This window comes from Chaetodon auriga, chromosome 13 (assembly GCF_051107435.1).
Source record: "Chaetodon auriga isolate fChaAug3 chromosome 13, fChaAug3.hap1, whole genome shotgun sequence".
Classification (NCBI taxonomy): domain Eukaryota; kingdom Metazoa; phylum Chordata; class Actinopteri; order Chaetodontiformes; family Chaetodontidae; genus Chaetodon; species Chaetodon auriga.
Window position 1 is genome coordinate 1,998,996 of NC_135086.1, and position 24,819 is coordinate 2,023,814.

The window sequence follows — 24,819 nt, forward strand, 5'->3', positions numbered from 1 at the left end:
CATCTATTTCCTGAAGCTGATTGAGGGAAAGCAGAGACAACACGTCGCTGTGGACGGCAGCTGCCGTCCGACCGAGGCCCCGTGAACCTCCTCCTCCTCCACCAAGCACTCGGCCGCAGCAGCAGGGGATAATTCTGCCACGTAGATCAAAGAGGAATCGATCATCTTAACGTAAAAGAATACACATGCTGCGTATGAATGAGAGCAGAAGAGCACCCAGGAATAGATGAGGCAGATTAAAAGGAATTCCTGAGTGGACCAAGTCAGAGCCGTGCTGCACTCTCGCTCCAGTGGAACATCGTCCACGCCGTCGAGGCTAACATGGTGAACCTGCAGCAACGTGCTGCTTCCTGAATACAAATTTAGACTTCATCCGGTGTCAGAAAATTGATTGTGCACAGGAAACGAGTGTATTAATACACCTCAATCGAGAGGAGCAGAAATAGCCTGGCTGAAATAAGAAAAGGTTCGGAAGAAAGGCAAATCGTTGTTACGTAACCTCAGATGCATTATCCTCAGGCCGCAGATTACGAAAGAGTCAGAGGGATTAGTACAGTTGGCACCCGTGTGGGCAGGGGCAGCGTGGCGGGACTGAATTCACAGAAGTCTGTAAGCATATCCGCCACAGCAGCCGATCTCTTTGAGCAGATTTGATGTGACAGCGAGGCGGAGGGGGCGCGTTCACATTTCGTTTTCCTAAAAGGGAAGAACATTCAGGAAAAAGGCCTCAGGGTGTGCAGATTGTGGGTGGATGAAGGAAATTAGGATCGCTGGAAGTGTGTGTGTTCAGCCATGTAGATAAATGTCACAGTTTGCAGGTAATTATCCTCCTGAATCTTCATAAACCTCGTTTCCTTCAGGCCTGCACGGAGAGCTGACCGCTGGCTGACTGGTCAGACTGGTGACGGACAAGTCCAACACCCACAAGTCTGCTTGCTTACCTGCGTCTGTGCGAGCTGATTGGTTAGAAATGATGTGGTGAGGAAACGCTGATCTTTTCTTCACTGAAGACATTTTGACATGTCACAGCACGCGTTTAAATACTGAAACAAATGATGGCTGGATTCCAATTAGCTGCTTCTGTATCACGGTCCTGGTACTGTGCATGCTGGCTCACCAATCATGTGTTCACAAAGTGGTGAACACATGACTCCATCCTCTATGAACGACTGAGCCTTTCCAGGACGCCCCTTTCATACACACGATTCACAATTTCTGTTTCTGCAACCACTATTTACAGTTATGCTAACAGTGTAATGGAGTCATGTGACATCACAGCTGCCAATGAGGGAGTGACTCCAGAAACAGTGTGTGTGTAGGTACCAGAGGACTAACGTGCAGTGACAAAGCTCCGTCACAGCAGCTGTAATTCATAACAGTAATAACCAGCTGGTGTCAGGCTCCTGTTACTGCGGCTCACAGAGACGCTTCATGGAACTGAGCCATAGTTTAAGGTTGCAGGTGGGTTTGGGAATCAGGTGACGCTGAAGGAGAATGACAGGAAACAGAGATGTTTCTGTTCAGCGCTGCTCACAGACCTGTTGAATGCATCTTCTTCACAAAGCTGCACTGTTTGCTTCCATGTTTACTCGCTTGTGGTTTTCTTCTTCGCTGCCTTTGCTGAATTTCCTCCAAAGCTGCTCAGCCTTGTTTGGGTCGTTAGCGTCTGCCCCCGCACAGGCTCGCGCTTCCTGGTGACATTTTGGCGTTTGTGACACGTTTCCTATCACAGCTCGACCTTTCATGCATCAAAAGGTTGCATCTCGTCCTCTCTAAAACTGGATACGTGCTTTCAAGTGAAGGCGAGCAGCGGCCTTCAAAGTGCTCTGCGGTAAGTTAACAGCAGAGGAGGCCTTTACTTATTGATGGTGAGAGTTAGCGGGCAGCGTGGCTAGTTTACAGCCGGAGGCCCCTGCACCGTCGCTGGTTAACAGAGCAGAGGGGACACCAGACGTTCCAGGATCCTTCACATTACAGTGCTGAAGCATGTATTCTTAGCATGTTTCAAGACAATTACCTGAAAATGTCACAGCTGTCAAACAAAGCCGGACACTGCAAGACTTCGATGCTCTGATTGAATAACTCACAGCAAACCTTGTTGTGAAGATCTGCTCACATGTTTATTTCATAGAATAAAAACACAGGACTGCCTTAAGAAACGAGGTGAATACAGGACCTTCAGCACAAACACCAACAGCACGGCCTCCTCATCTGAGCAGGAAAACACAGAGGAAATTGGTTTTGACCTGTGAAGATGGAGCAGCGGAAATTCTTAAAGGGACACATGTGGACGAAGATTACTGGGCTTTTTTCTAAGAGCCACACTAAAATTTAGAGGAAGCAAATGGTGCAAACAACTTTAAGATGGTCAAAGGTAATAAAACTTGATCCACTTCTGGGCTCGCAGGGTATGAAATATTCTTCTGTGGTGGTTTTGGATTGTATGTCAGATGATCTTTGGAGGAGCTGTTGGTGGTTCACCTTCATGCTTCATGCTTATGAGCGAGGACTGTAGAAATATGTTTTCAAGGTTAACCGAAGAGAAAATCATCAAATCATACATGTAACTCACTGTGTAGCCACAAAGGCACAAATGTTTCTCACCTCCAATTTCAAAGAATAAGTTATTTTAAATTTTTTAGTCACTTGGAGGCAGTTCAATAATAGTTTCCCTCTATTGGTAAATTTCCTGTATTTCCTCTTTCTCACTTTCCCACGAGTTCCGCCTGACCAATCATCTTCGTGCTCACCTGTCTTGAGCCAGTTGGTTGGAGGATTGTGCTCAGACTCACTCCTTAAACCCGCCACCTCCCCATCAGCGCTATGACTTTCAGGCCGAGAGGCTCCATCCTCCTCCTGCTGCTTTGCTCCACCACCACCAGCGCCCGGGCTCCGGAGGGATCCGTCTCAGCTGCTGCCTTCATGGGCGTACATTTAATGAAGATGCTTCACACTGAGTCTAATCATCATGACCTTTCTTCATCGCTACTGCAAGACATTTACAGTAACAGTTTATAACCCAGAGTCAGAGCAGAAAAACATTTGAAATATGAAAATAATATCCAGGTTGAAAAATGGTGGAATTTCCTTTGCATGGATTAAGTTACTGTGAAACATGGGGAGGGATTTCGTGCCTTAATTAAAGGTGGAGTCCAGCAAGGAATCCATTTTCCATCTGTCTTATAAGTCCTAAGTCTCTTCAGAATCTGTGCAGGAAGCGAGACGACGCTGCAGTGATTATGATATGGAGACATAATTAAAGGAAACTCGTTAATGTCCAATGTGGTTTGCTGGGATGTGGTGAATGTTTCTCAGTTGGAAGCTCTGAATTCAATTCAAATGGTCTCCAGCATCAGTCGTTACTCAGAGTCCAGAATCCTTCATGTGAGGACATCATGAGTTAATCTGCTGCTGTGTGCATGTCCATGTATTATTCATTAAACGTCACTCTGTGAGGATTCCTCGGACGTTCATGTTGAATAGATGATGGGGATGACAGACTTGATGTTTTCATGCTTTAATCACCGAACTTTCTGATTCAAATAGCACATTTCTCACAATAATTTCCCAAACTCATTTTGTAATGGTGCTAAAAGAAAGTTGTGGATGAAGACAGCAGCAGTGTAAGAAATGTGTTCTGCAGCTCTGTCAACATGATGCTTCTACATGCAGCAAACTGCTGTCATCAGTTTTATCACGTTATGCAATCTGACCCCGTGGACGGATAAAACAAAGGTTAACTCCTGAGCCAGCAACTGTCCCCACGTGAAGTAATGGTTTAGGATTTATGAAACACATTTGCTAAATGTATCAGAAGCCTTCCTATATATTTTCAGCATCCGGCAGCCAGATTGTTGGTGTTATCTCGGTTAGTGAAGGCTAACTGTCGGATGAGTGAACAGCCCGCCTGCGCTCACAGCTGGCGCACCAGCAGTCTTTACGCACAAGGCACCATTGGCTGAAAACCCCTGCGTGTCACGGAGAAGCACAGCGAACCAGTAACCAGCTCTAACGAACCAGTAAACTAGTCCCAGTGGCTCCCTTGCGTCTGCCAGTTGCTCTCTGTGATCACCCTGAGCAGCAGTTTATCGATCCGCGGACCGATTGGCTTTTTTCTCTGCCGGCGGAGCTCTCCACGGTGCTGAAGCATGAACCAAAGCGCAGGAGCAGCGCAGCACAGCCGGCGGTACTCCACTGATGGAAAGGTAAGAGGAGGGCTGGATGTCGCCGTCCACTGCGTCGTGTATCCTGTCGAAGGGTTCGTGTCTCATGTTCTGCCTCATAGTGCAAGTTGAATGAGTGGAGCTGTTTGTGTGATTGGAACATGCGAGGCTCAACTTTCAGCGGCGCACAGTCTTTTGTGTCTGTGATCAGAACTCTCAGCGGCGGAATAAAGTTGGCTGCTGCGAGGATAAGTTGCGAGGAGCAGAAGTAAAACACGTGGAGGAAGTTGTGGGTGATTTAAATGACATGAAACTGTGTGTGTGTGTGATTCCTGTGTCCGAACATCTGATCGGTCGTTGTGTTGCTTCAGCGCAGGCACGATGTTGGATGAATGATTTAACAGGAAGGCAGGACAAGCGGTGCTCCGTTTGAGGACGGGCTCTCCCGAGTGCATCCACTTGATTAAATGATTTATGGGCCTTTGAATACTACCGACATATGGCAGGCCAAATATTAACAATTAATATCCAACCCGGATACTGAACGCATTTATTTAGACTTTTAAGTCCTTTAAGTGAAACGGATCAAATGGACGTTGTTGGTGGTGTTTCAGTGGAAATGAAAAGAGTCCATCAACAAGACTCGGCCTATAGATCCACCCATCCAGGTGGTAATGCCCATTAGTGCTTCAGTGTTTAATGGTCAGACTGGTGCTCAGACTCAGCAGCTGCCTCTGTTCGAGGTAAGTTTGGTGGAAACTGTGTGTTCGTGCAGCTGAATCAGACACTTCCAAAAGCAAACTTCCTAAAGGAAAAAATGGGACTGAAGCACACTGACGCAGACACAGCAGTGCTGAAACATCTGTCTGTTTGCACAGTTAAAGGCTGTGAATTAGAGTCAAATGGACAAAGACATAAATTAACCTGGAGCAGGTGTACAATTGTCTTTGATAACTGGTCAAACAGGATCTCAGATCTACTGGATAATGGATCCAAGAGCAGGAGCTGCCACAGCTAACGTCAAACTGCCACACCCCAAACACTGGAATCCCATCAGAAACAAAAGAACACAGATCTCTGTTAAAGTTACTGAGATAGAAGTACAAGCACTGCATCCATCAAGAGGATGCAGGAAGCATCCGTTCAGTTCTTCATTTAGGCCCAAAGGCTCCGCTGGGTTTCAAATCCAATACGCCTCTCTGCAGAGCAGTGAGCACTGATTCCACCTGTAAGAGAGGCTGAATGTTTTCCTGTTCAGCAGAGCTTTCATGATGCTGCAAAGCCTGTGCTTAATGCTGAGTAATGCTCGGCTAACCATTGATTTAACTTTCTTCAATACAAGCCAGGTCAACTGGAGTTCTTAACCTCTGCTCTCTTTATGGCATCATTCAGGTGACAGCACAGCAACAAGCCAATGAAGACAGAGTACATGAGATAAGATAAGATAAGATAAGATAAGATAAGATAAGATAAGATAAGATAAGATAAGATGTAATATAAGGTAAGCCAGGGAAGAACTTAATTCATCCTGAAGGAAATGTTTGTGCCCACGATGCTCGGAGCACACCACATGTTAAATCATGTACACCATGCAGTAAATAAATAGAAAAACTAATATACATTGTAAAATATAATACTATGGAGGATAAAGATGATTACAGTTACTAAATGGTACAGACACATTTCTGTACCCTCGTCTTCACAGAAAGAAGCCTCCGTGTTAGACATGTTGTGAATTTCAAGGCGAGTGTGTTTGTGTAACACCTTTCAACAACAAGACGCCTCAAAGTGCTTCACGTAGGACATAAACAAGCATTAAGACGAGATACAAACGAGCACGAGGCGATACAGAGAGACACATAGACACAATGAATGAAACAAAACAGAAGAAAATCATCTCAAATGATTCTGTCAAAACCCAGAATAAACAGAAGAATGAAAAATTGCACCGCGGCTACAGTGCAATACTCCCAAATTGGATTTATTAAGAAGCAGTGGCATAAAAGTTTTATTCCTTTATTTGAAAGAAGTGAGACTTTTCTGGGAGTTTCTTCCAGATATGTGGCTCCTGTCTGCTCACTGTCGGCCCTGAGGGCAGCGAGCAGACCTGCCCAGATGATCTGAGCGGTGTGGACGGTTCATACCGCAGCTGCAGTGTGATTCTGGTCCAGCAGCAGTGTTTTCATGTCATTTCTTTGACACACAGAAAGCCAGTCCCAAATCCTCAGCTGACGTTTCACCTTCTCGGTCTCAGTAACAGCAGCGTCCTGAATCAGGTGCAGCCGTCTGAGTGATTACAAGAATACAAAATACATAGTAAATTAAAACTGCATGATCCTTATTGAGGGGTGCAGTGTACTGCAGTATAGAGGATGTGATAAACAACATAAAATGAAACTTCTGAGAGCGGAGCGTCATAACATGGCGTCACCAGCTGCTTGGAATTACAGCGCAGTCGCCAGAGTAAATGTTAGCAATGTACGTTTGTGCAAACCACAGATATGTTGAAGCTTTACGTTTCTTTACGTTTCAGTTTTCTGATGTGACAACGCTGTGGTCAGGGCTATGAATAGGTCATGATTAGTCTTAAAATACCTGGTTTTTTTTCCATAAACACAGCTGGAAAATGCAGTGATGTCTCATTAAAAAGTCTGCTGTTTGACGGTCGTCTCATCTCGCCGTCACACCACCTCCATCCTCCTCCTGAGGAGAAACTCAGCTCACACACGCGTACCTGCCATCCGTCGCTTTGATGCCTTTTGTAGAAATATTGATAAGAAACAGACAAATTTAACATGTCTGTGTTTTGCTGAAGTAATGTGAACATTTCATTCTGTATTAACAGTTTTAACAGGCTGGAATCCAACATGTAGCATGTAGCCTCTGAGCATGTTTAGCCAGTGCAGCATGTTCACGTGCATCCTGTTGTTCTGTCATGTTTGGTTGCGTTCAAAGCGTCCTGAACAGGTGGAGATGTGAACCTGTTTGTGTCGGTGCATGTAAAGTCAGTGGATTAATGTCATTAGCATCCTCATAAGCTCCAGACATCTATAAGTGATGTTGAGATATCGCTCCTTGAGGTGTCAGGCTGACAGACTAATGGACCACCGGGCCCAATGACTGAGTCAGGCCAGCGGTGTGAAATGATGGCTTCATGCTGAGGAACAGACGTTAATTTCAATCATCTCAGCTATATGCTTCACATAGTGCTTGTCTCATTACATCCAGAATTCTGTAGCCATTAAAACCAGCTGCAGAAAATGGAAAATGAGGACAATTGTGGACACTGCCCCCCCCCCAGGCTTTGAGAGAGAAATAAATGTACGTTCCTCGCTGGCGGCGATCCAGTTGTTCATTTTCTCGCCTCCTCCGGTCTGTCCATTAAACTTTGGATGTGAGCTGACACTCTGAACCATCCCAATATTATAAACACAGTGTTAGACCTGTTTGAGGCTCAGCATATGAAGACATACGAGGATTGTTTTGTAGTAAGATAACTCCACTCTCCGACGGGATTTCTTTCCTCTGGGTTAAATGTCAATATCCTGAAACATGACTGAGTCAGGCTCTGGTGTTATGAATTCTCAGAAATGACTGAGAAAAGCTCATTTGTTTTGGTAAAAGGTAACAAATTCTTAGTGATATTATACTGAGAGGTGTTTCTGATATTCTGTCCTCCTCATGCATGTAAACAGGGAGGACAACAAACATGATGTAGTCCAGTACAACACCACCTCTTATAGGACCTCAGTGAAACACATATAATTGAATTTAGACATTTCCAACACTTTGTCAGCTTCTGCAGACTCATGTTATAAAAGGGCTTACATTAGATTGGGCAGGTGTACCTAATAAAGTGGCCACTGAGAGCATTATATATTTCTGTGTGTGTGTGTGTGTGTGTGTGTGTGTGTGTGTGTGTGTATGTATGTATGTCCAGACAGAAATATATGACAGTCTCAGTAACCACTTTATTAGGTACTAGGTATTAGGTACACCTATATATATCTGCACATATACTATAGATATATATATGCTGATATATATACTGTATATCTGCCAGTTTTTTGCGGTTCAGCACAGTTTGAGTACAACGCCTCTATTTTCGCACAGCTCCTAAGAAACTAGGACAATATTAAAGAAGCGCTTTAAATTTTCTTGTTCACTTTCTTTTACTATCCAGGCACTCGAGGCGGCTCACAGCTAAGACAGAGGTTTTTAAACATTCGTCCCCGAGTTCTCCACAGCGATGATCACACACCTCTACCTGAACGGTGCATCGCCATTATCTCACTTTGTTTGGATTCCCCGGCTGGGATGTAGTTATCAAAGGCGATGTGTCACCAGGATATGAAAGTGCTGTGGGGTTGGACTCGTCTGCTGCGGCGAGCGGTGCCGATTAAAGGAACCTGCCGTGTTTTGGAACAGTCGGTGTTTGCCTTGTGCTCACAGCGTGACTGGTTAAGATTTGGCTTTGAGGTTTGGATGCTTTGTCACCTCTTTGTCTGTCCTGTCTATCTAAACGGTGCTTTCTGGCTTTGGTACTGAAGAAGAAGCCACTCTAAAACACTTCATGTGTCTTGGGTGCGGACCGGTTGCTCAAACCACCTCCTGAGGTTGAGGCTGAGGAGTCGTCCATGTGGTTGTGTTAGTTTGTGGGAGCTGTTAGCTAACTAGCTTAACTGTTATTGTTGAAGCTAAATTGCTAAGTGTTTCAAGTTATTCTTCTTCTGGCACGTGTGACTGTTACCCACCAGCTTCAGGTGCATCACTGCGTCCTTTTGGGCTGGAGCGATGCCAAGCCTGATTTGTATGTTTGCCAGGAAGACCCAGACAAATTACAGATTTGAAATCAGGCCAACAGATGTGTGTGTGTGTGGCTACGTGTAACTGAGGGTCTTAAACCTCATCTGAACTTTATCTGGATATGAGACACTTGAAATAACAGGTGAAAACAGCCTTAGACTGCGCAGCCTCCTCATTCAGTAGAATGGAAATGCAGAAGGTTCAAAGGATGAACCTGACTCAATATACTCTGAATCGCAATACGTCATTTAGCAAGACACTGTGGTGGACAGTCAAATTTTCCTATTCCTGGTAGGAACGTTTCTACTGTTAAGTCACAATCAAAGATAAAATGGTTGCTGGCGTGAAAACTTTTCTGATTTGTAAAGCCCCGTCTCAGTGTAGTTAGCCTTCAAACTTAAGGTTATGCGTTGTAACTCTAGTTCTATGATCATCCAAAGCAGAGTTTGCATGTGCTCGTCTGGCCTGTGGTGATGTGTTGGACACCCAGCTGGATAATCAGCTGTCATACCCAAACATGGGATCCATAAAGCCAGCAGGTTGACAGAGGTAGTCTGTCGACAGACAAACAGCAGCTGTGAGCGTCTCAAACCGGGCGTTCAACATAGCAAAACATGCACACAGCACAGTTTTTATTCCCTTTGTCCAACATGGGACAACGTCTGATGTTTTTAGGTACAAATGACAGTTCAGCCACTCTGCAGCTCCATTATCGGCCCCTCCAGTGAGCAAACAGCTTCCCTGCAAACAGATCAGTGCAGGGGAACAGAGGAACAGCCCGGCGTGTCATTTAAAGGAAATCCCCTCGAAACATTAGGGCTCACCGGGAGCACCGCAGGGAGCCCTCACAGCGGGACAGATGGGAAAACAGCCAGGCTCTCCCTGCAGAGAGTGTTCCAGGAGAAAGTGCCTGAACGAGAACCTTTCACCAAAAAGGTTCTCCAGGATCTGTGAAAACTCCTGAAAGCATCAAACAAGCATGAACCAAACAACGGATTGTTCTTTAAGGGACTGTAAGGAACACAGCGCAGTATCGTATAACAGCTCCTGCAACACGCGGAACATCGTTTACATTATTAGAATATTTAAGGGTTTTAATTAAAATCTATCAGACTGGATGCAACTGACAGGAAAACGAGAAGCGCTGTCACTGCCAGCCTGGTGAGGACTATCGTTTGGCAAGTGCTGTACAGTGTTTGACAGGTGATGTTGTTTCTTCATTTTAAATATGTGTATGGTTCCAGGCAGACTCACAGTCCACAACAGGATCTGAATTACTATTGAAAGGCCGCGCAGACGCGACGTGCTGCTCGCAGACATCAAGATGAATCCGGCTGTCAGCTCTTTGCAGTGCTGGCGATCCTCCACACGATGAAGTCATTAGAAAAATCCTTGAAATTGGTTCAACTCTTCCTCAGCCGCTGCCAGCTGCACCGTCGGCTTGTTGAGTATAAGCGTCTTAGATTTCATTGGGCAATTGTAATCGGAAAACAAACCACAAAGACGGGATAAGAGTGCGGTTCTCGTCATCAGATGAACACAGACACTAACTCCCACTTCCATCACTTCTGCCTCTGCTGTTACTCAAGAAGCATTAAGCAGAAGAGGACTAAAAATAAGCTTCCATAATTGATATTCTGATGTTCATCAGCCATATCTGGGTGAAGTGTTAAGGCAAATTATAGCGGCGTGCGTTTTAATATTGCTGGGATCTCTTGGTGTCAATGCTCGGTAGCAGCTGGAGGGCTGATCTGAGTCTGGCTCTGAAAGGAGATGATTGTGATTGCAGTTTCCCAGCAGTCCTCCCTGCGTGGCTCTGTGAGGTGAGCGGCGTGCAGAGCGGGAACGCAGGTGGAAGGCAGGCGTGCCGTTCTGATGGGACGCCATTGTCTCGAGTGCAGGTGTGAAGTGATTTTCTCATTCCGTGTTGATTACATGTTATCCGGGTAATTTCAGGGCATACTGTTGGCTCGACTGTGGCACGGTACGGTGAGATAATCACATGTTTGGACGGGGCTGTGTCATATAGGGGCTTGGCTGGGAGCAAATGGGCCTGAATTCGGTATGATTTGGATGATCACACCTGTGATGATAATTACAAGTGTGTTATAATAACAGCATGTGCCAGAACTGCTTTAGCTTATGGATGATGTGTGAATCTGCCAATGGACAAGCAGACTGCATATTCATTGAAAGGCTGTCATGAAGGATTCAAAACTGGTGTGTGATACTATGAAAATATTTTAACTTTGACAATTTTCCAGAATTTATTGCATCAATTTGGCCTCAAACCAACAATAACATTGTTTATTTGTTTTGGGGGCAGCAGAAACAAGCTGAGAACAACATATCATCACTTTGAAGCTGTTAGCTCAAACTTGTTAGCAAGCAGCTGTTAATTTACACAACCAGCACCGTTATCATGTACGAGGAGTCATGTTTCTGTCCACCTGGTGAACAGAAGTCCAACATTCACTCTCTTTTTGCTGTTTTGGTCTCTACCAGCTACAGAGAGAAAAGCCTCTTTAGCTGCTAAATGCTGCACTTTGTTCACCAGCGAGTTTCTAACTGTGTCCGTCTGAGCAGGTGGTGCACGTCGGATTTTTAGAGCTTTCTCCCAGCTGAAAACAGCTGAAACCAAAAATGAGAGCAGTGATTTTGCCAGTCAGACAGCTAAACAGTGAGCTGAGGAGCTGCGGATTGATCATCCTCTGTCAGGTCGTCAGTATGATCGATCCCTTTCACTATGTCTTTACATTGTCATTTAATATATTGTTATTATGAAGATACACAGTCTGAGAGCTGAACTCATCGCTCATCTGTACAGCCGGGTTTCTTCCTCTCACTTCAATGTCGCATCGTGAGGCTACACATACACACTCCAGCCAACAGTAACGAAACACCTAACCTGCATTTACATTTAACATTCACAAGGTGGCGACAACAACCAGCTGTTACATGCGTCAATGGCGCTACAGTAAACCTTGTGAGTGTGCGTGAAGGTCCTGTAGCGACACCGTCCTGATGTGTGCACACTCATGAACACACAGTGACTTGGTGGCATTTTAAATGCTGCCTGATCACATGAAATGCATTTGTATAAGTATAAATCAGAGCTAATCTCACATAAAATATGGCCTCTGTAGGAGTAAGTCGACAAGCTGCCGTTTTTCTGGTGGCGCCGCGCCTGTAAACTGAAAAATGAAAGTCTTCAGAGAGCTTTTATAACACACCCACAGTAAACCTGCTTTAACTGTATGCAAAGGATTTCACTCGTTAAGAGCTTTTGCAAAAAAACTACTTACATTGCAACTCTTCCAGACTTTGGGAAAGACAGAAGTGGAAAGTGAAAGCCGTGAGCCACTTAGTCTGCATGAAATCACTTCTACCTTTTTAAACCTCCATTATTGTTAAACCCTCGTGTTTGAGTGCTTTCTGAGCCGACAGCCAACAGAGGACGGCCAGGGTCCATGAAGACCGACTGATTTCATTTCACAGTATTGTGTATTTTATGAAGCTGTTCAGTTGATCTGATTACAATGGAAGGAATCACAGTTTGCTGGTGATTAAGTCTGGACTCAGTCAGCTGCTCCACACAGCACGTCAGCATCCAGGCTGTGGACGTCGGACGCAGACGCACGGTGACGTTAGCTTTCCCCAAACTCTGTCTCAGAACTAATTTGAGATAGGTGTCGAAGGGGACGATTAACCTAAACGTGTGCTCGGTTCCATTCTGCTACTGCAGTAATGGATGCGGCACTTGAGAGCGCAGCACATCAATCAGCAACCAGATTGATCAATAAACTCGTCTTATAGGCAGCTTACACTTGTGTTGGTCTGTAGGATCATTTTCTTTTGGGTTTCTGACACAGCTCCTCCTCAAAGGTGATTGAATTAATTTAATAAAAAAGCTTGAAGCTATCAATCTTCCATATCCATCCATTTCTTCTGCTCTTTTAAAACACTCAGTGAGGCGTGCAACCACGGTGAGCGCTTTGCAATCGCCCCCTCTGGAAATCCAGCGAGCCAAACTCAGCAATCAGGCGAGCATTCAGCGAGGGGCAGCACCTCTTCCTGTCAATCACGGGGTGTGTTTCTCCACACACAGCGCACACACAGTTTGAGAAGATCCTCTGATGAATGGCGAGGGAAGAGCTGATGCTGAAATGGAGTGGAAAGCTGTCCGTTCGGGGAGGTGAGCCTGAGAGAAAATCAGAGCTGTCAAATTAACGTTCGTACACGGCAATTAACTAATGCACAAGTCATTACTGTAAAGTGGGTCGTTATAGTGGGCGCACAGGTGAACGTATGACTATTATAAAGAATTATTGAACACAGGGACACAACAGAATGAAGAGCAGCAGGACCGTCTTCACCTTATTTCTTTAAGTTCACACTGAAGACAGAAATCGAGACTCGTCCTGCTCTTTCTCTGTCTGTGTTTGGGGTTTAAGATGTGAGAGGAGTCTGGCCTCCAGGCCTGCTGCAGGTGTGGGCTGCTGTTTATGTGTGGTGAACCTACACGGGCATGGAACCCTTTCACGTCCTGGTCCAGGCCCTGAAGTATGTGGACTACCTCCGGTCTTTAGACACTGAGCTGAGACTCTTTAACCTTTCACAGTTGCCCATGGCAGCTTGGAATATATGTTTCCAACATACAGTCAGTCAGGCTGTTTTTGTCCAGCAGCAGAACTCAGTCCTGAGTCAGACCAGTGCTGTGAAATGGAGAACGTGTGTGTCTTTGGGTCACTGCATGACGGCACTTTCTGAAGTCAGCGCTGCAGCCAGGGCGTTTGGAGTGAAAGACAGAAGAATGAATATAGTGAATATGAAGTCTTCTTGGGTTGTCATGAACCTGACGTCCATGATGGGATTCTTCTTAGTTTTTCCTCTTTCTTCCAGTAAACGGTTGAATTGATTTGGCTCCTGTTAAATGTGATTTCCTTTGTATTTTGTCTCTAAGCCAATCAGGTGTATCCAGAGCGTTAGAGGTGAAGTTAAAATAGGAATGAATGCAGTCAGGATACCAGGTGCAAAGTGCTGATTTGAGGACGTTCTTACAAACTGTGTTTGTTTTTATGGTTTTTATGCACATTTTCAGTTTGCTCATAAAAACCTAAATGCTCTCTTTTAATTATGTCGTCTCGCTGTGTCCTTGTCTTCTCCTGCAGCGGTTTAATGGCACCATCCACTGTTTATCTCAGTGACTCAACTCCTAATATTCAGGTGACAGTAGTGATTCTCTTGGCTTCTCTTTACACAGATGATGCCGATGCTCCCGAGCGGTCAGCTGGTGCACCGTCCATCAGCTGTTTCCCAACCCTCCTGCCACCTCGCCGTGGTTTTCATGTCAAAGTGAACTTCAAATATGCACAAGCCTTTTTCAGTTATTTAATTCTGCTCACAGTTTTCAGACAGAATGCACATTTTTTTAAACTCTCATATTTAATCATTTTTAATTTGATTTGTTGGAAATGTCGTCACCAGGGGCCTTTATGGAGACTTAAACATTACCTTGGTCTCTCTCTTTTGCTTGTAAGACCTTTAATTTCTTGTAAAGTCTCCACAAATACCACAAATTTCTCTGCCTTTTTATCTGAAAATGTTCGGCTAACCTTTTCCTTGAGATTAGGTAAAAGCATGAGCAGTGCAGCAGTACTTTGCTGCTAATAATGACCCGTAGATTTGCAGGAGTGAAAAGGATGAGACCTCTTTGATATTTATTTATGAGCGACTTATTGTCCTTTCACATTTCCCTTTCAAACCGGTGAAAGCTGATGCACTCTGTGAAGCACAGGCGTTAATTGAAAGCCCCTGAAAATGAATTTTTCAGGGATGGTGCATTGTTCGCACAAACAGCATCCTTGAGAAACCAGCCAACTTTAAAACTGGGTCACACCAACAGTTTCCCCAAAACAAATTAATTATTCTCAGCTGTCATTATGTTTCCTGCTATGCAGATTCAAAAAGTAATTAGAGCTCTTTTTTTCATCACTTCGGGTCTGTTAAGGTCTTTATACGAGCGAAGGGCTAAATACAACAATGAGGTTTGCACATGTAGAGAGATGCTGCATGATCCCTGATTAGGTTGATGTGAGTGAGTCTGATCCTGAAGAGCACATCTGGAGCTGATATTTATGATGTGTATGTGCTGGAGGACAGGAAAAACATGTGTTTACATCTGTCAGTGGTGTATAATACACTGCATGAAGAACATACTTTCATTTGTGTTTTCAGTGAAGAGTGAGGAACTTTTTTGTTATCTGCATGTCTTCCACCATTCTATAAATAGTTGTTATTTATGAGCTCACAGAGCAGGAGGACAAAGATCATTATTATCACTTACAAAGTGCCAAATAAAAGCACTGAGCTGTTTGAGAGTGAAGGGCGGCGAGCAGGAGAAGAAAACAGAGACAAATGAAAGGAGAACTTGTCAGATGGAGAAACGGAGAGCATGCCACAACTACATCAAAATAGAACAAAGCTGTGTCTGCACGCAGTGCACTTCATCACTTCATCCAGACTTTGAGTGTTGGAGGAGCTGCAGAAGACTCCTGATTTCACCCAGGGGACGGGATGAGACTGCAGCCGAGCTCCAGAGCTTCAGAGGCATAGATCTCAGCCCTGGTGTTCGGGGGCTTCCCTCGCTCTCTGCTGTCTCTGACTGGACAAACCGCATTATTAGCTGTGCAGTTATTAGCTGCCAGAAACATCAGCTATTAGTGAGTGTGAATCTGGGTCAGGAGGAGTGGAGCCAGCAGCAGGATGATTTGTTAGGACTGTGTAATGAGCTGTGTTTGTATTTTTGGACCTGACATACCCGCCTTACACCTCCATTAAATCTTGATCAAGGCATCATATTCAGGTTAGGAAATACATTACATCTCAGTTTGAAAGGCTTCAGTGTCTGTATGGATTTGAGCTGCGATACACGGGAGCCTCCGTCTCCATAAGCCTGCAGATTCAGCCCAGTCGCCCCAGTGGTAGCACTGCTATCTGCCCACCAAGTGACATGAAGTCAAATATAACGATGAGTAACAAGCACCGGTCCAGCATTTGTCACGTCCTATGTACGTCTTTCAGTGCACACTTCATGGCTTTCTATGGTGTTTTCTGCACAGTGTTTGTGGGAAGAAGTGAGTCCTGAACTGCTGTTACAGAAAAGTTTAGATGAGATGCAGCTTATATTAAAGATTGAAGGCTGGGCTTCAGGCCGTTTTAGTCAAATCTCAATTCCATCCACTGCAAGTGAGGCATCAAACGCACACAGATGTGAAGGACTGCTCACAATCTTGTATTATTGCAAGGACTTCTTCCACGGTAGGATTATACCCTCTGTTGGCCAGCTGTTTAGGGCAGCCAGGCTTCATCCCCGGCATGAATAAAACAAAGTTCAAACACAGTTTTTATAAAGTGGCCTTGAGCATTTTGGTCTGCAGAGGAAAGGAATCCATTTCTTCTTTTTTCTTTTAGCTCCCAAACATTCTGACACACTCTTCACTCTGAAACTGCTGCCTTCTGTTTACTTCTTCATGTTTCTCAGGCACAACATGCCATGTAATGTAATGTCATGTCACGTTATGTCGTTCTGTATAATTTCACGTATATTGGCACGTCATGCCCGTCTGCTTGGTTCTGCCTGTTTTCTGTCTCGTGGGCTGCAGACCTGTCAGAGGTTAATCAGCGGGATGGGACCCACCTGGACCAGGTGAGCCCAGTGTATGTAAGCCGGGGCAGCAGCCGGTCCGTTGGCAGATCTCCTCCACACACGTCTGCACTGTGGCTTCTGTTTCCTTTTCTTTGTTTTTGCATCACGACATCCACACAGCACATTTCCACACATCATCACCCCGACTTTAAAGAGTCTTCCCACCTTTTACTGTTGTGATTCAGTACACCTGTGAGTCCCTGTTTTTGTCCCAGTCTGGGAGCCGAGCTGTGACATGTCATGTATTTTAAGTCATGTATCAAACTGGTAAATTATGTTCAGCCCTGTCTCTGTGTAACGACACTCAATGTGCATCAGCAAATATAAGTTCATAAATAAACTTAATAACAAAATGTTCTTGATTAGCAGTCATAACAGTGTCTGCCCATCGCATGTTCAGCCAACGATTACACAAAGATCGAGAAGTCAGAACTTCAGGTTAGAAAGTTAAGATAAGAAAGGAAGAAATAACGTTTGTTTTCACTGTAGATTGTGATGTCACAGTTCCCGTCAGTGTTCTGTAGAAGCAATAGAAGTATTGTTACTGTCTCAGTCACGTCTGGCATATCCAGGTCTTGCAGACTTAACTGCAAATGATGTTATATGAGCTCTGCAGCTTCAGCACCATTCAGGAGCGTAACAAAAGCAGGTAATGAGTCATCATGAACCCATTAGGAGCACCAGATGGTGCCTAAACCGCTGGATTGGCAGCAAATGAAAATTACTTTTCAACTGTGTAATTTTAGCATCAAATCAAAAGAAGCTCTGAGGTCCTTCTTTCCATCACACCTTCCAATTTTAACACGTTGATACAGAACAGGTCTGGACAAGAAGGTGTGAAAGTAAGTCTGATATAACAGCATCGAGATGATTCACACCAGGTGAGGTGCTGAGCCAAAGACAATTATACTACAACACCTTCTGCTCCCGGTGACATCCAACGTAAGAAACCTTTCCATTTACCACACCGAGGAAAACGCAGAGAACTACTAACGCAGGACACGACTGTGACTGAGAGTCAGTGTAAAGTGAGAAAAGCTAAAGAAAAACACAACATAAACTGTCTTGATGAGGTGTTAGCGTGAGCTGCAGAACGTACAGTAAATACTCCACTGGAGGGATGAACGCTGTTACTCCCTAATCCGGTGTTATGAAGATGGTGGTGGAGAGTGAAGAATGTGAAGCTTCATTCACATCAATTTCAACTCATCAAGCCATTCAGTGAACCACTACCACCGCTCTGATACTAGCTTCCACCTTCTGAGTGGAGAAGAAACTTAGCAGTATGATGGGTCAGTGCTTGATGAGGGGTTGATGAAGAAAGGGAAAATCCTCTTGTATCTACGTTTGAAGGCGAGAGGACGGTGACCTGTCCCAGTCAGCAGCACACCACAGAGGCTGATTCAGTCAAATGTCAGTCAGCCGACGTCACGTCATCCAGATTCTTTGATCTTAGACGCTGCTTCCACAAAGGTGTTTTTTTCTTGTTTGAAAATGGAAAAGCACCAGCTGTGCTATCACAATAGGTGATGTTTCTTTACACAGAAAATGAGCAGAACTCTTTTTTTTTTGACTGTTTGTCACATTGTGGTTCATAAGAGCTCCGCACAGCTGCGGTGTACCTCTGTCTTCCGATCATATTTTCTCCTCTTACACCTCCTTTCCAGCTGGCTGAGCACCACCTCGCTGCAACAAACCAGAGGAGACACAGATATTTGTGCACGTTGCACACATAAACCCACAAGCACAAAATCTGTTTTTGGATACCTGTCAATTATAATTACACCTAATAAGATACAGCTGCTTTCTTATCATTCCAGTTGTTCAGAGAAGGAGCGATTTGAATAAGTCAGCCACTGGAACGGAGGTGCCTCCCCTCCTTTTGTAAATAACAATTGTCAGCCCATGAAAGGTTTTGAGCCGACGGGGGAAAATGTGTGGACGGTTTCCACAGCAGGTACTGCTGGAGCGGATGATGTATAAACAAAGAAACCCTGAAAACGAATGAAAAGTCCTAGAAGAGAGATTATGAAAAGATTAGCCTTAGCCTAGATCAGCCTCTTCTGCTGCTGGTGTTTTAAATTTTATTTTTGGTGCCACTTTTCAGAGTTCACATCCAAAATGCTTTTAGAACTAGGAGGATTGTTTAACTGAAAAGAAAAATCTGAGTGCAGGAGCAGGATAAAACCGAAAAATAGCTGGAAAGAAATTTAGCTTTGTGTATATATTTCATGTTCTATATACTGCACACAATCCGAATGTGTAGGGTTTGAAATTCAATCAGCCAAAATTCACCCCAACCTCTGCAGGGTTTGAATTTAAATTCAACATGATTCGCTTTGACTGTATGTTTTGATGCGAATCCATATGGAGCGAAGAACTGTACTCAGACACTCAGGGATGGGGTGTGATGGTGTGCTCTTCAGTGTTTTCTATTTTGCATTGGATGACAGATTGAGCCTCTGAGTCTCCCCCTCGGTGAGATTTATGACCTTATCTGCACATAGGTGGAGAGGAGAGGCGAGCAAATCTTAAGTAGATCCAGGCCAAACTTATTTCTGCCACCGATGTTGTTCACCTTCAGGTGTCTGCAGCCTCCTGCAGATATTCAGTGTTGTGCTAAAGCTCTGCACTCTTCCCTTATCTTCCTAATACACACACACAATGCACACACCTAATACACACACCTTCTCATAAACAATATTGATTACGTTAAGCCTCCGTTAGCGGCTCCGCACCGCTCCACATACCATCCGTGTTCTCCGTTTACTATCTACCATTTTGTCCTTCATTGCACCTCCATTTAGACACTCTTAATCCGTGCTGCTCCTCTGTATCTGTATCTGATTACACTTTGGTTTATAGGCTTGATGTGCACGCCCAGCGTCAGAATAAAACCCCACGCCCTGCGCATGCATCTTCTGCTGCCAGTGGATGTCCTGCAGAGTGTGCTGATGGTGGCGGTCATCCGCACTGTGAGTGAAAGACAAGATCTGAGGTGCAGGTGAAGAAAGGGCTGGAGGAGCAGCTGTTTAATGTGCTGCAGTGCTGCCTCATTATGATAATCCCCCTAAAGAGAGCCTCCATAGGATGCAGACATGCATGAGCTCGGATTGGCTTTGAAGAACAGAGGATGCTGAAGGAATAAATCCACAGGGGGCTGTGATTCCCTGTCTGTGTGAATGTGTGTGCATGAGAGGAGGGATATCTGCATGCAGTTTGTCCCTCTTTCGCCGCTTTCTCTCTCTCTTTATTGAGGAACACCACAAAAGAAATGCAGCGCTGGGGGTATCGTATGGCAAAACTATAATAAGTGGGACGTGACAGCACGTGTTGTCGATCTGCAGCATGTGGTCCATCCTCTGAACGAACCCATAATGATGAGCAGGTGGAGCAGATATGAGACTGGATCTATCATGTCTACTACGTCTTTAACTTCCATGGTTATTTCAGCTTTTTTTAGGCTGGTAAACACTGGTCATTATGAACTGACAGTACCCGCTGTTGTCAATGAAACCCTCCCCCCTGTGTTAATTACATTGTCTTGTTCTGCTGCATTTGGTGGGTTCCTACACTTCCCAGAATGCCTCTGGCTGCTTAGGGAACAATGAAGCAAGTGTGCAGTTGCTTTGAATGAAGTGAGCCGGTGTGATAGACCAGCTCTTTATCCAGGGCGTATTAGCCTTGCCTAACGTGAGATAGCCAGCTCCATGCAACCCTGAAAAGGACCGGCCATTCAGAGAGTGGACGGATGGACGGATGGACGGATGGACGGATGGACGGATGGACGGATGGACGGATGGATGCATGGATGCATGGATGCATGGATAAGCTGGACTGTGAGACTGTATGCTGATGGAGATGGTGCAGACCTGTCTATGGATGTCCCTCTCCAGCGCTGGTCGGGCAGAACACCTAATTCCTGCTTGTATTGGCTGATTGGCGTCAGCTGCTTCATTCAGTCTTCACAGTCCCTTTATCAGCTGCTTGGCTGTCAGCTGACTCGTGTTGTTATGGCTCACACAAATGCCTTTCGCTGCTGCAGCTCCTTTCATCGTCCCAGCAAATGGAGCTCTCCATTCTTATTATTAAGGGAGTATTAGTGCTCTAAACAGAGTCCTTGTTTGAGAGCTCCCTCAGAGATCAGACCCCCTTCTGACAAATCGAACTGTACAGCCATTTAACTCGTCAACATACTGAAAGTTCTTCTGACTGAAATTTTATTTAACAGACTTATGATGATTGGACATTACTAACAGCATGCCTCCACGTGTCCTGTGACATTATACCAGAAAAATTTAATATTTCTGTCACACCAGCACTGATCAGACCAGTAGATATGCTGAATCAAGACTGTCCTCCCAAGACAAATGAGAGCATCAGTCAATTCACCAGATGCTACAAAAACATTTGCTTCCATTCCACTAACAAGGCCCTCCAGCCGCCCGAGGAGTGATGAGTCTCGTCTGAAAACATCAATCAGACTGGCTGACGTATGAATTTATAGACTATACGTTAAATTCCAGCTGATGAAGTTGAAATTCACACGTCTCAGGCTGTTTAACGCTGTCCTATGAATTTATAGCCGACATATAAATTCCAGTTGATGAAAGTGAAATCCAAATGCGCCCCGCTGTCAACAAATCACACGCTGCCGTTCCTTGGACTGCCTTTTGACAGCTGCTGCGTAGCTGTTGGCAAATTAGCAGTAGCTTAAGATTATTTAACAAACTAGAATTAAACACTTCTACAAGTAACCTTGATTAGCTCGTAGCTCATTAGCTTTGGAGGTAGCATTCTGCCACCACCTGTTTTGTGGAGTCATTGTTGTGTCGATGAGTCACTTTCTAGCAGTTCTTCAAAATAAAAGTCCTCTTTTCCCTAAGCAGCAGAAACTTCACTCTCTTTCAGCATTAGCATGCCCTCTCTGTTCAGTGAACCCCTGAGGCTCACGTTAAGGCAGTCGGCTTCCTTGCGGCATCTCAATTAACTAACTCACACCAAACCTCGTCACCAAAATCTGAAATTTCCTTGATGTGTTCTTCTATAGAATATGTGAAAGTTGAAGACCGCACACTCTGCATTTACATGCTTCATCCATTTTCTGGCTCCTCTGAATGCCCTTAATGCATGAAATGGAGAGGAAGTGTGCTGTTTCTTTATACAAGTGCGCCATGAGAAAGCCATTAAACTGAGCAGTTTCTTGAACACTTATAAATCACACTCGGCTTAATGATGGAGGGGCCGTTTTATACCTGAAGGATCTATGATGTCATTTGCGAAGTGTCACATAAAAGCTGTGCCTCAGGGCATATCCAGTCAAGGCCACTTAATAGATCCAGACCTTGTGTGATGGGAGCTCTGCTGGAGGACGGACGGATGGTGGAGGTTGCCTGTTAGCCATCGGTTATGTTTGTATTGCACTCAATGCATTAGCAGGTCTTAAATCATTAACAGTGACAAGGGAAATAAGACTCACTGCAATCCAATATTTTCACACTGGCTGTGAAGTGATTTGTGGGTCCAATGGCCAAAGGTATAAACTCAGAGTATAAACATGCTGGTCTCTTTCGACCATACATACATATTTAATGTTTTTTTATTAATACACAGGAACACTGTTTCTATATGTGTTGTCAGATTCAAACTGGCTTTAATGACGTGTCCATAATTAATAATTAATTATCAGATTAAAGCAGGCTATGCAATGATTACAATTAAAGTGGAATAATGCTGAATTTTGAAGAAAAAGTAGAAAGTGTTATGCACAGTGCTGTGTGTTACACTTTGATGAGATGAACCGAGGTGAAAATAAAAGAATAAAAGAAGGTTTAAAAGACGGTTTTGAAGGCGTTTGGTACACGTTCATATGTTATCCCTCAGGCTGTGAGATGCTCTGATGTACTGTGGTTTACACCTTTTGTGACATCAGTTTTCACCAGAGTAGATGCTGAATGTTGCCTGTGTGTGTGAATATTACACTTTATGAGTGTTATTTTGATATGGGACATGGTTCTTCAGTCTCTGGGTTGCCAGGTTTGTCTGTGTCCACCGTTGTCAATGGCCAGTTTGCATCACTCGGTCTGTATTTATTCTCAACGTTTTCTTCTCAGTTCTCTTCTGCGCTGACTTCCTGTGAGTTATCACATAAATAATGAGTCAGATATTCTTACACTGATTAGTTTAAATGATGTTAGATTGCATTAATTATAATATACTGTAATGTTCCTGTGCTGTGCCACCACGGCTTTAATGTATGGATTATTAATAAATGAAGGACTAGTTGTAATTAAAACATGTGTCTCTGCCCTCCCTCCCTCTTCTCACCCTATAGGATGATTAATTTCATGCGTGACGTTATCACCAGGATTTTTTTTAATACTGTGAGACCCTTGTGATAATGATAAACATTTCACCTGTACTTCACATAAGATATATTTACATACTCACTTCTAAAACAGATGAACTATCATCAGATGTATGTAGCTGTCATCCCCTCAGGCATGCCGTATAAATCACACTGACAAGCTTACTGCAGCAGCAGTGACAGAAATTGTTCACTGTGATTTAGACCTGCAGGGGAAATGATTGCAATGGCTCATTATAAGCAGTAGGGGGCAGTCACACACTGAGCAAAAGCTGCTTGGTACAGTGGGGAAGTGCATGTCAATAAACGAGGAAAATAAACAATGTGAGCTGATTCCTGCGTGTGTGCAGGATTTGTTGCAGGAGTGTGTATAAAACATCAGCGAAACAAACCAGGATAAAATCTCAATTCTGAAAAACATGAAGCTTCTCTCCACGTGACCTCTAGTCAGTGAGTGAAGAACGTACGTTAGCCGCGAGGCGTCCTCCCACATTGTTGCTTGATGGTATTAACTGACACACCTGTCATCATGTGTTTGTGTGTCTGGTTGCAGAAATGAAGATCTGCAGTACATCCTGTGATAAGGAGCCACTGAATCCCACGTGTGCTTTAATGAGTGATGGCTTTGATTGCATCAGTAACTAGGTTATCAATCTCAGGGCTTATCTGCTGACCTACTTTGTCGTGTCCCTCCTGTGATAGAGATCAGCCTCATGAGCCTGTTTTAACGTTGATCTTCTTACCTCTTGACGTTTGTTGAAGAGAGGAGAGTGAAAAGGTCGACTGTGGCTCCGTCTGTTGTTTGGAGACAGAGACATTAAAACACAGTGTGGAGAAGGACAGGAGATGGACACTCCAGGCTTCAGCGATCAGCTCGCACATGAAGCATGCCATGCTTAGAAAAGGATATCAGCAGCTTGTCAGTCGGAAGAATGAGTTTGTGCACTTGGACCCAGATTGCCCCTCACTCTCCCTGCTTTCTCATATCTCTTTCTGGAGAGCTTAAATTCATTGGCGGAGATATCAAAGGCTGCATTCAGGAGATAGCCTATCTATAAATTCATCCAAGTTCTCACACCCCACCTCCCCCAGAGGGGCTGGGAGTTCTCCAGCTCGATCACATGCATATCATATTACTGCACGATCTGATAGGAGTATGAAACTGAAGGGACGACGGTGCACACAGGCAGGAAAAGGATGACTCAACTGTGTTTTTGTTTGTTTTTCTGCTTTGGCTGTGGCAGGATTAGAGGCTGCACTAAAATAAGAAGAGACACGTGTCCAGAAATGGTGTTTATGGCTGTGAGAAGACATCCAGGAATTGTAGGAACATCCCTCTGCCATTGTCTCTGCCTCCCATTTTATGTAAAGTCAAATCCTTAATGGGCAGGAACAGGACCCCAATGGAGAACACTGGGCACGGAGCTTATTAATTTATGCTAATAGTCTCAGCTTGGACAATTATGGAATCCTGATTAATAGCCATAATGGGGATTATAGATTTGCTGTAAGCAACCTTAATTAGATATTAGGTTCTCAGAAACATCAGTCTTTGAAGTGTGGTGAAAATATATACAGTCCATTATAAATGTTTATGTACTGTATGTACTCGAGGAAGGAAACTGCAGCAAAATGTCACCAACAGTCACGTAAATGACTGTAATGTGAAAGGATGGATGGTATCAGTCAGCTCAGCTCCATGCAGCTTCCAGCCATTTTGAGCTCGTTGTTGTGCTTCACTGGTCTCTGTGCTTGTTGAGTCCCAGCAGCTGTCA

General features: G+C 44.4%; 1 protein-coding gene across 1 annotated transcript in view; it reads left to right on the forward strand.

Annotated features, from left to right (window-relative positions):
• Nucleotides 1-3,830: 3,830 nt before the first annotated feature.
• The window catches only part of LOC143330370 (inactive dipeptidyl peptidase 10-like), a 92,788-nt gene continuing 71,799 nt past the window's right edge, over nucleotides 3,831-24,819 (forward strand). The window contains exon 1 of the mRNA XM_076746893.1: nucleotides 3,831-4,205. Within this exon, the coding sequence (XP_076603008.1) occupies nucleotides 4,149-4,205 (57 nt within the window). The 5' untranslated portion in view covers nucleotides 3,831-4,148. The remainder of the gene's footprint in view (nucleotides 4,206-24,819) is intronic.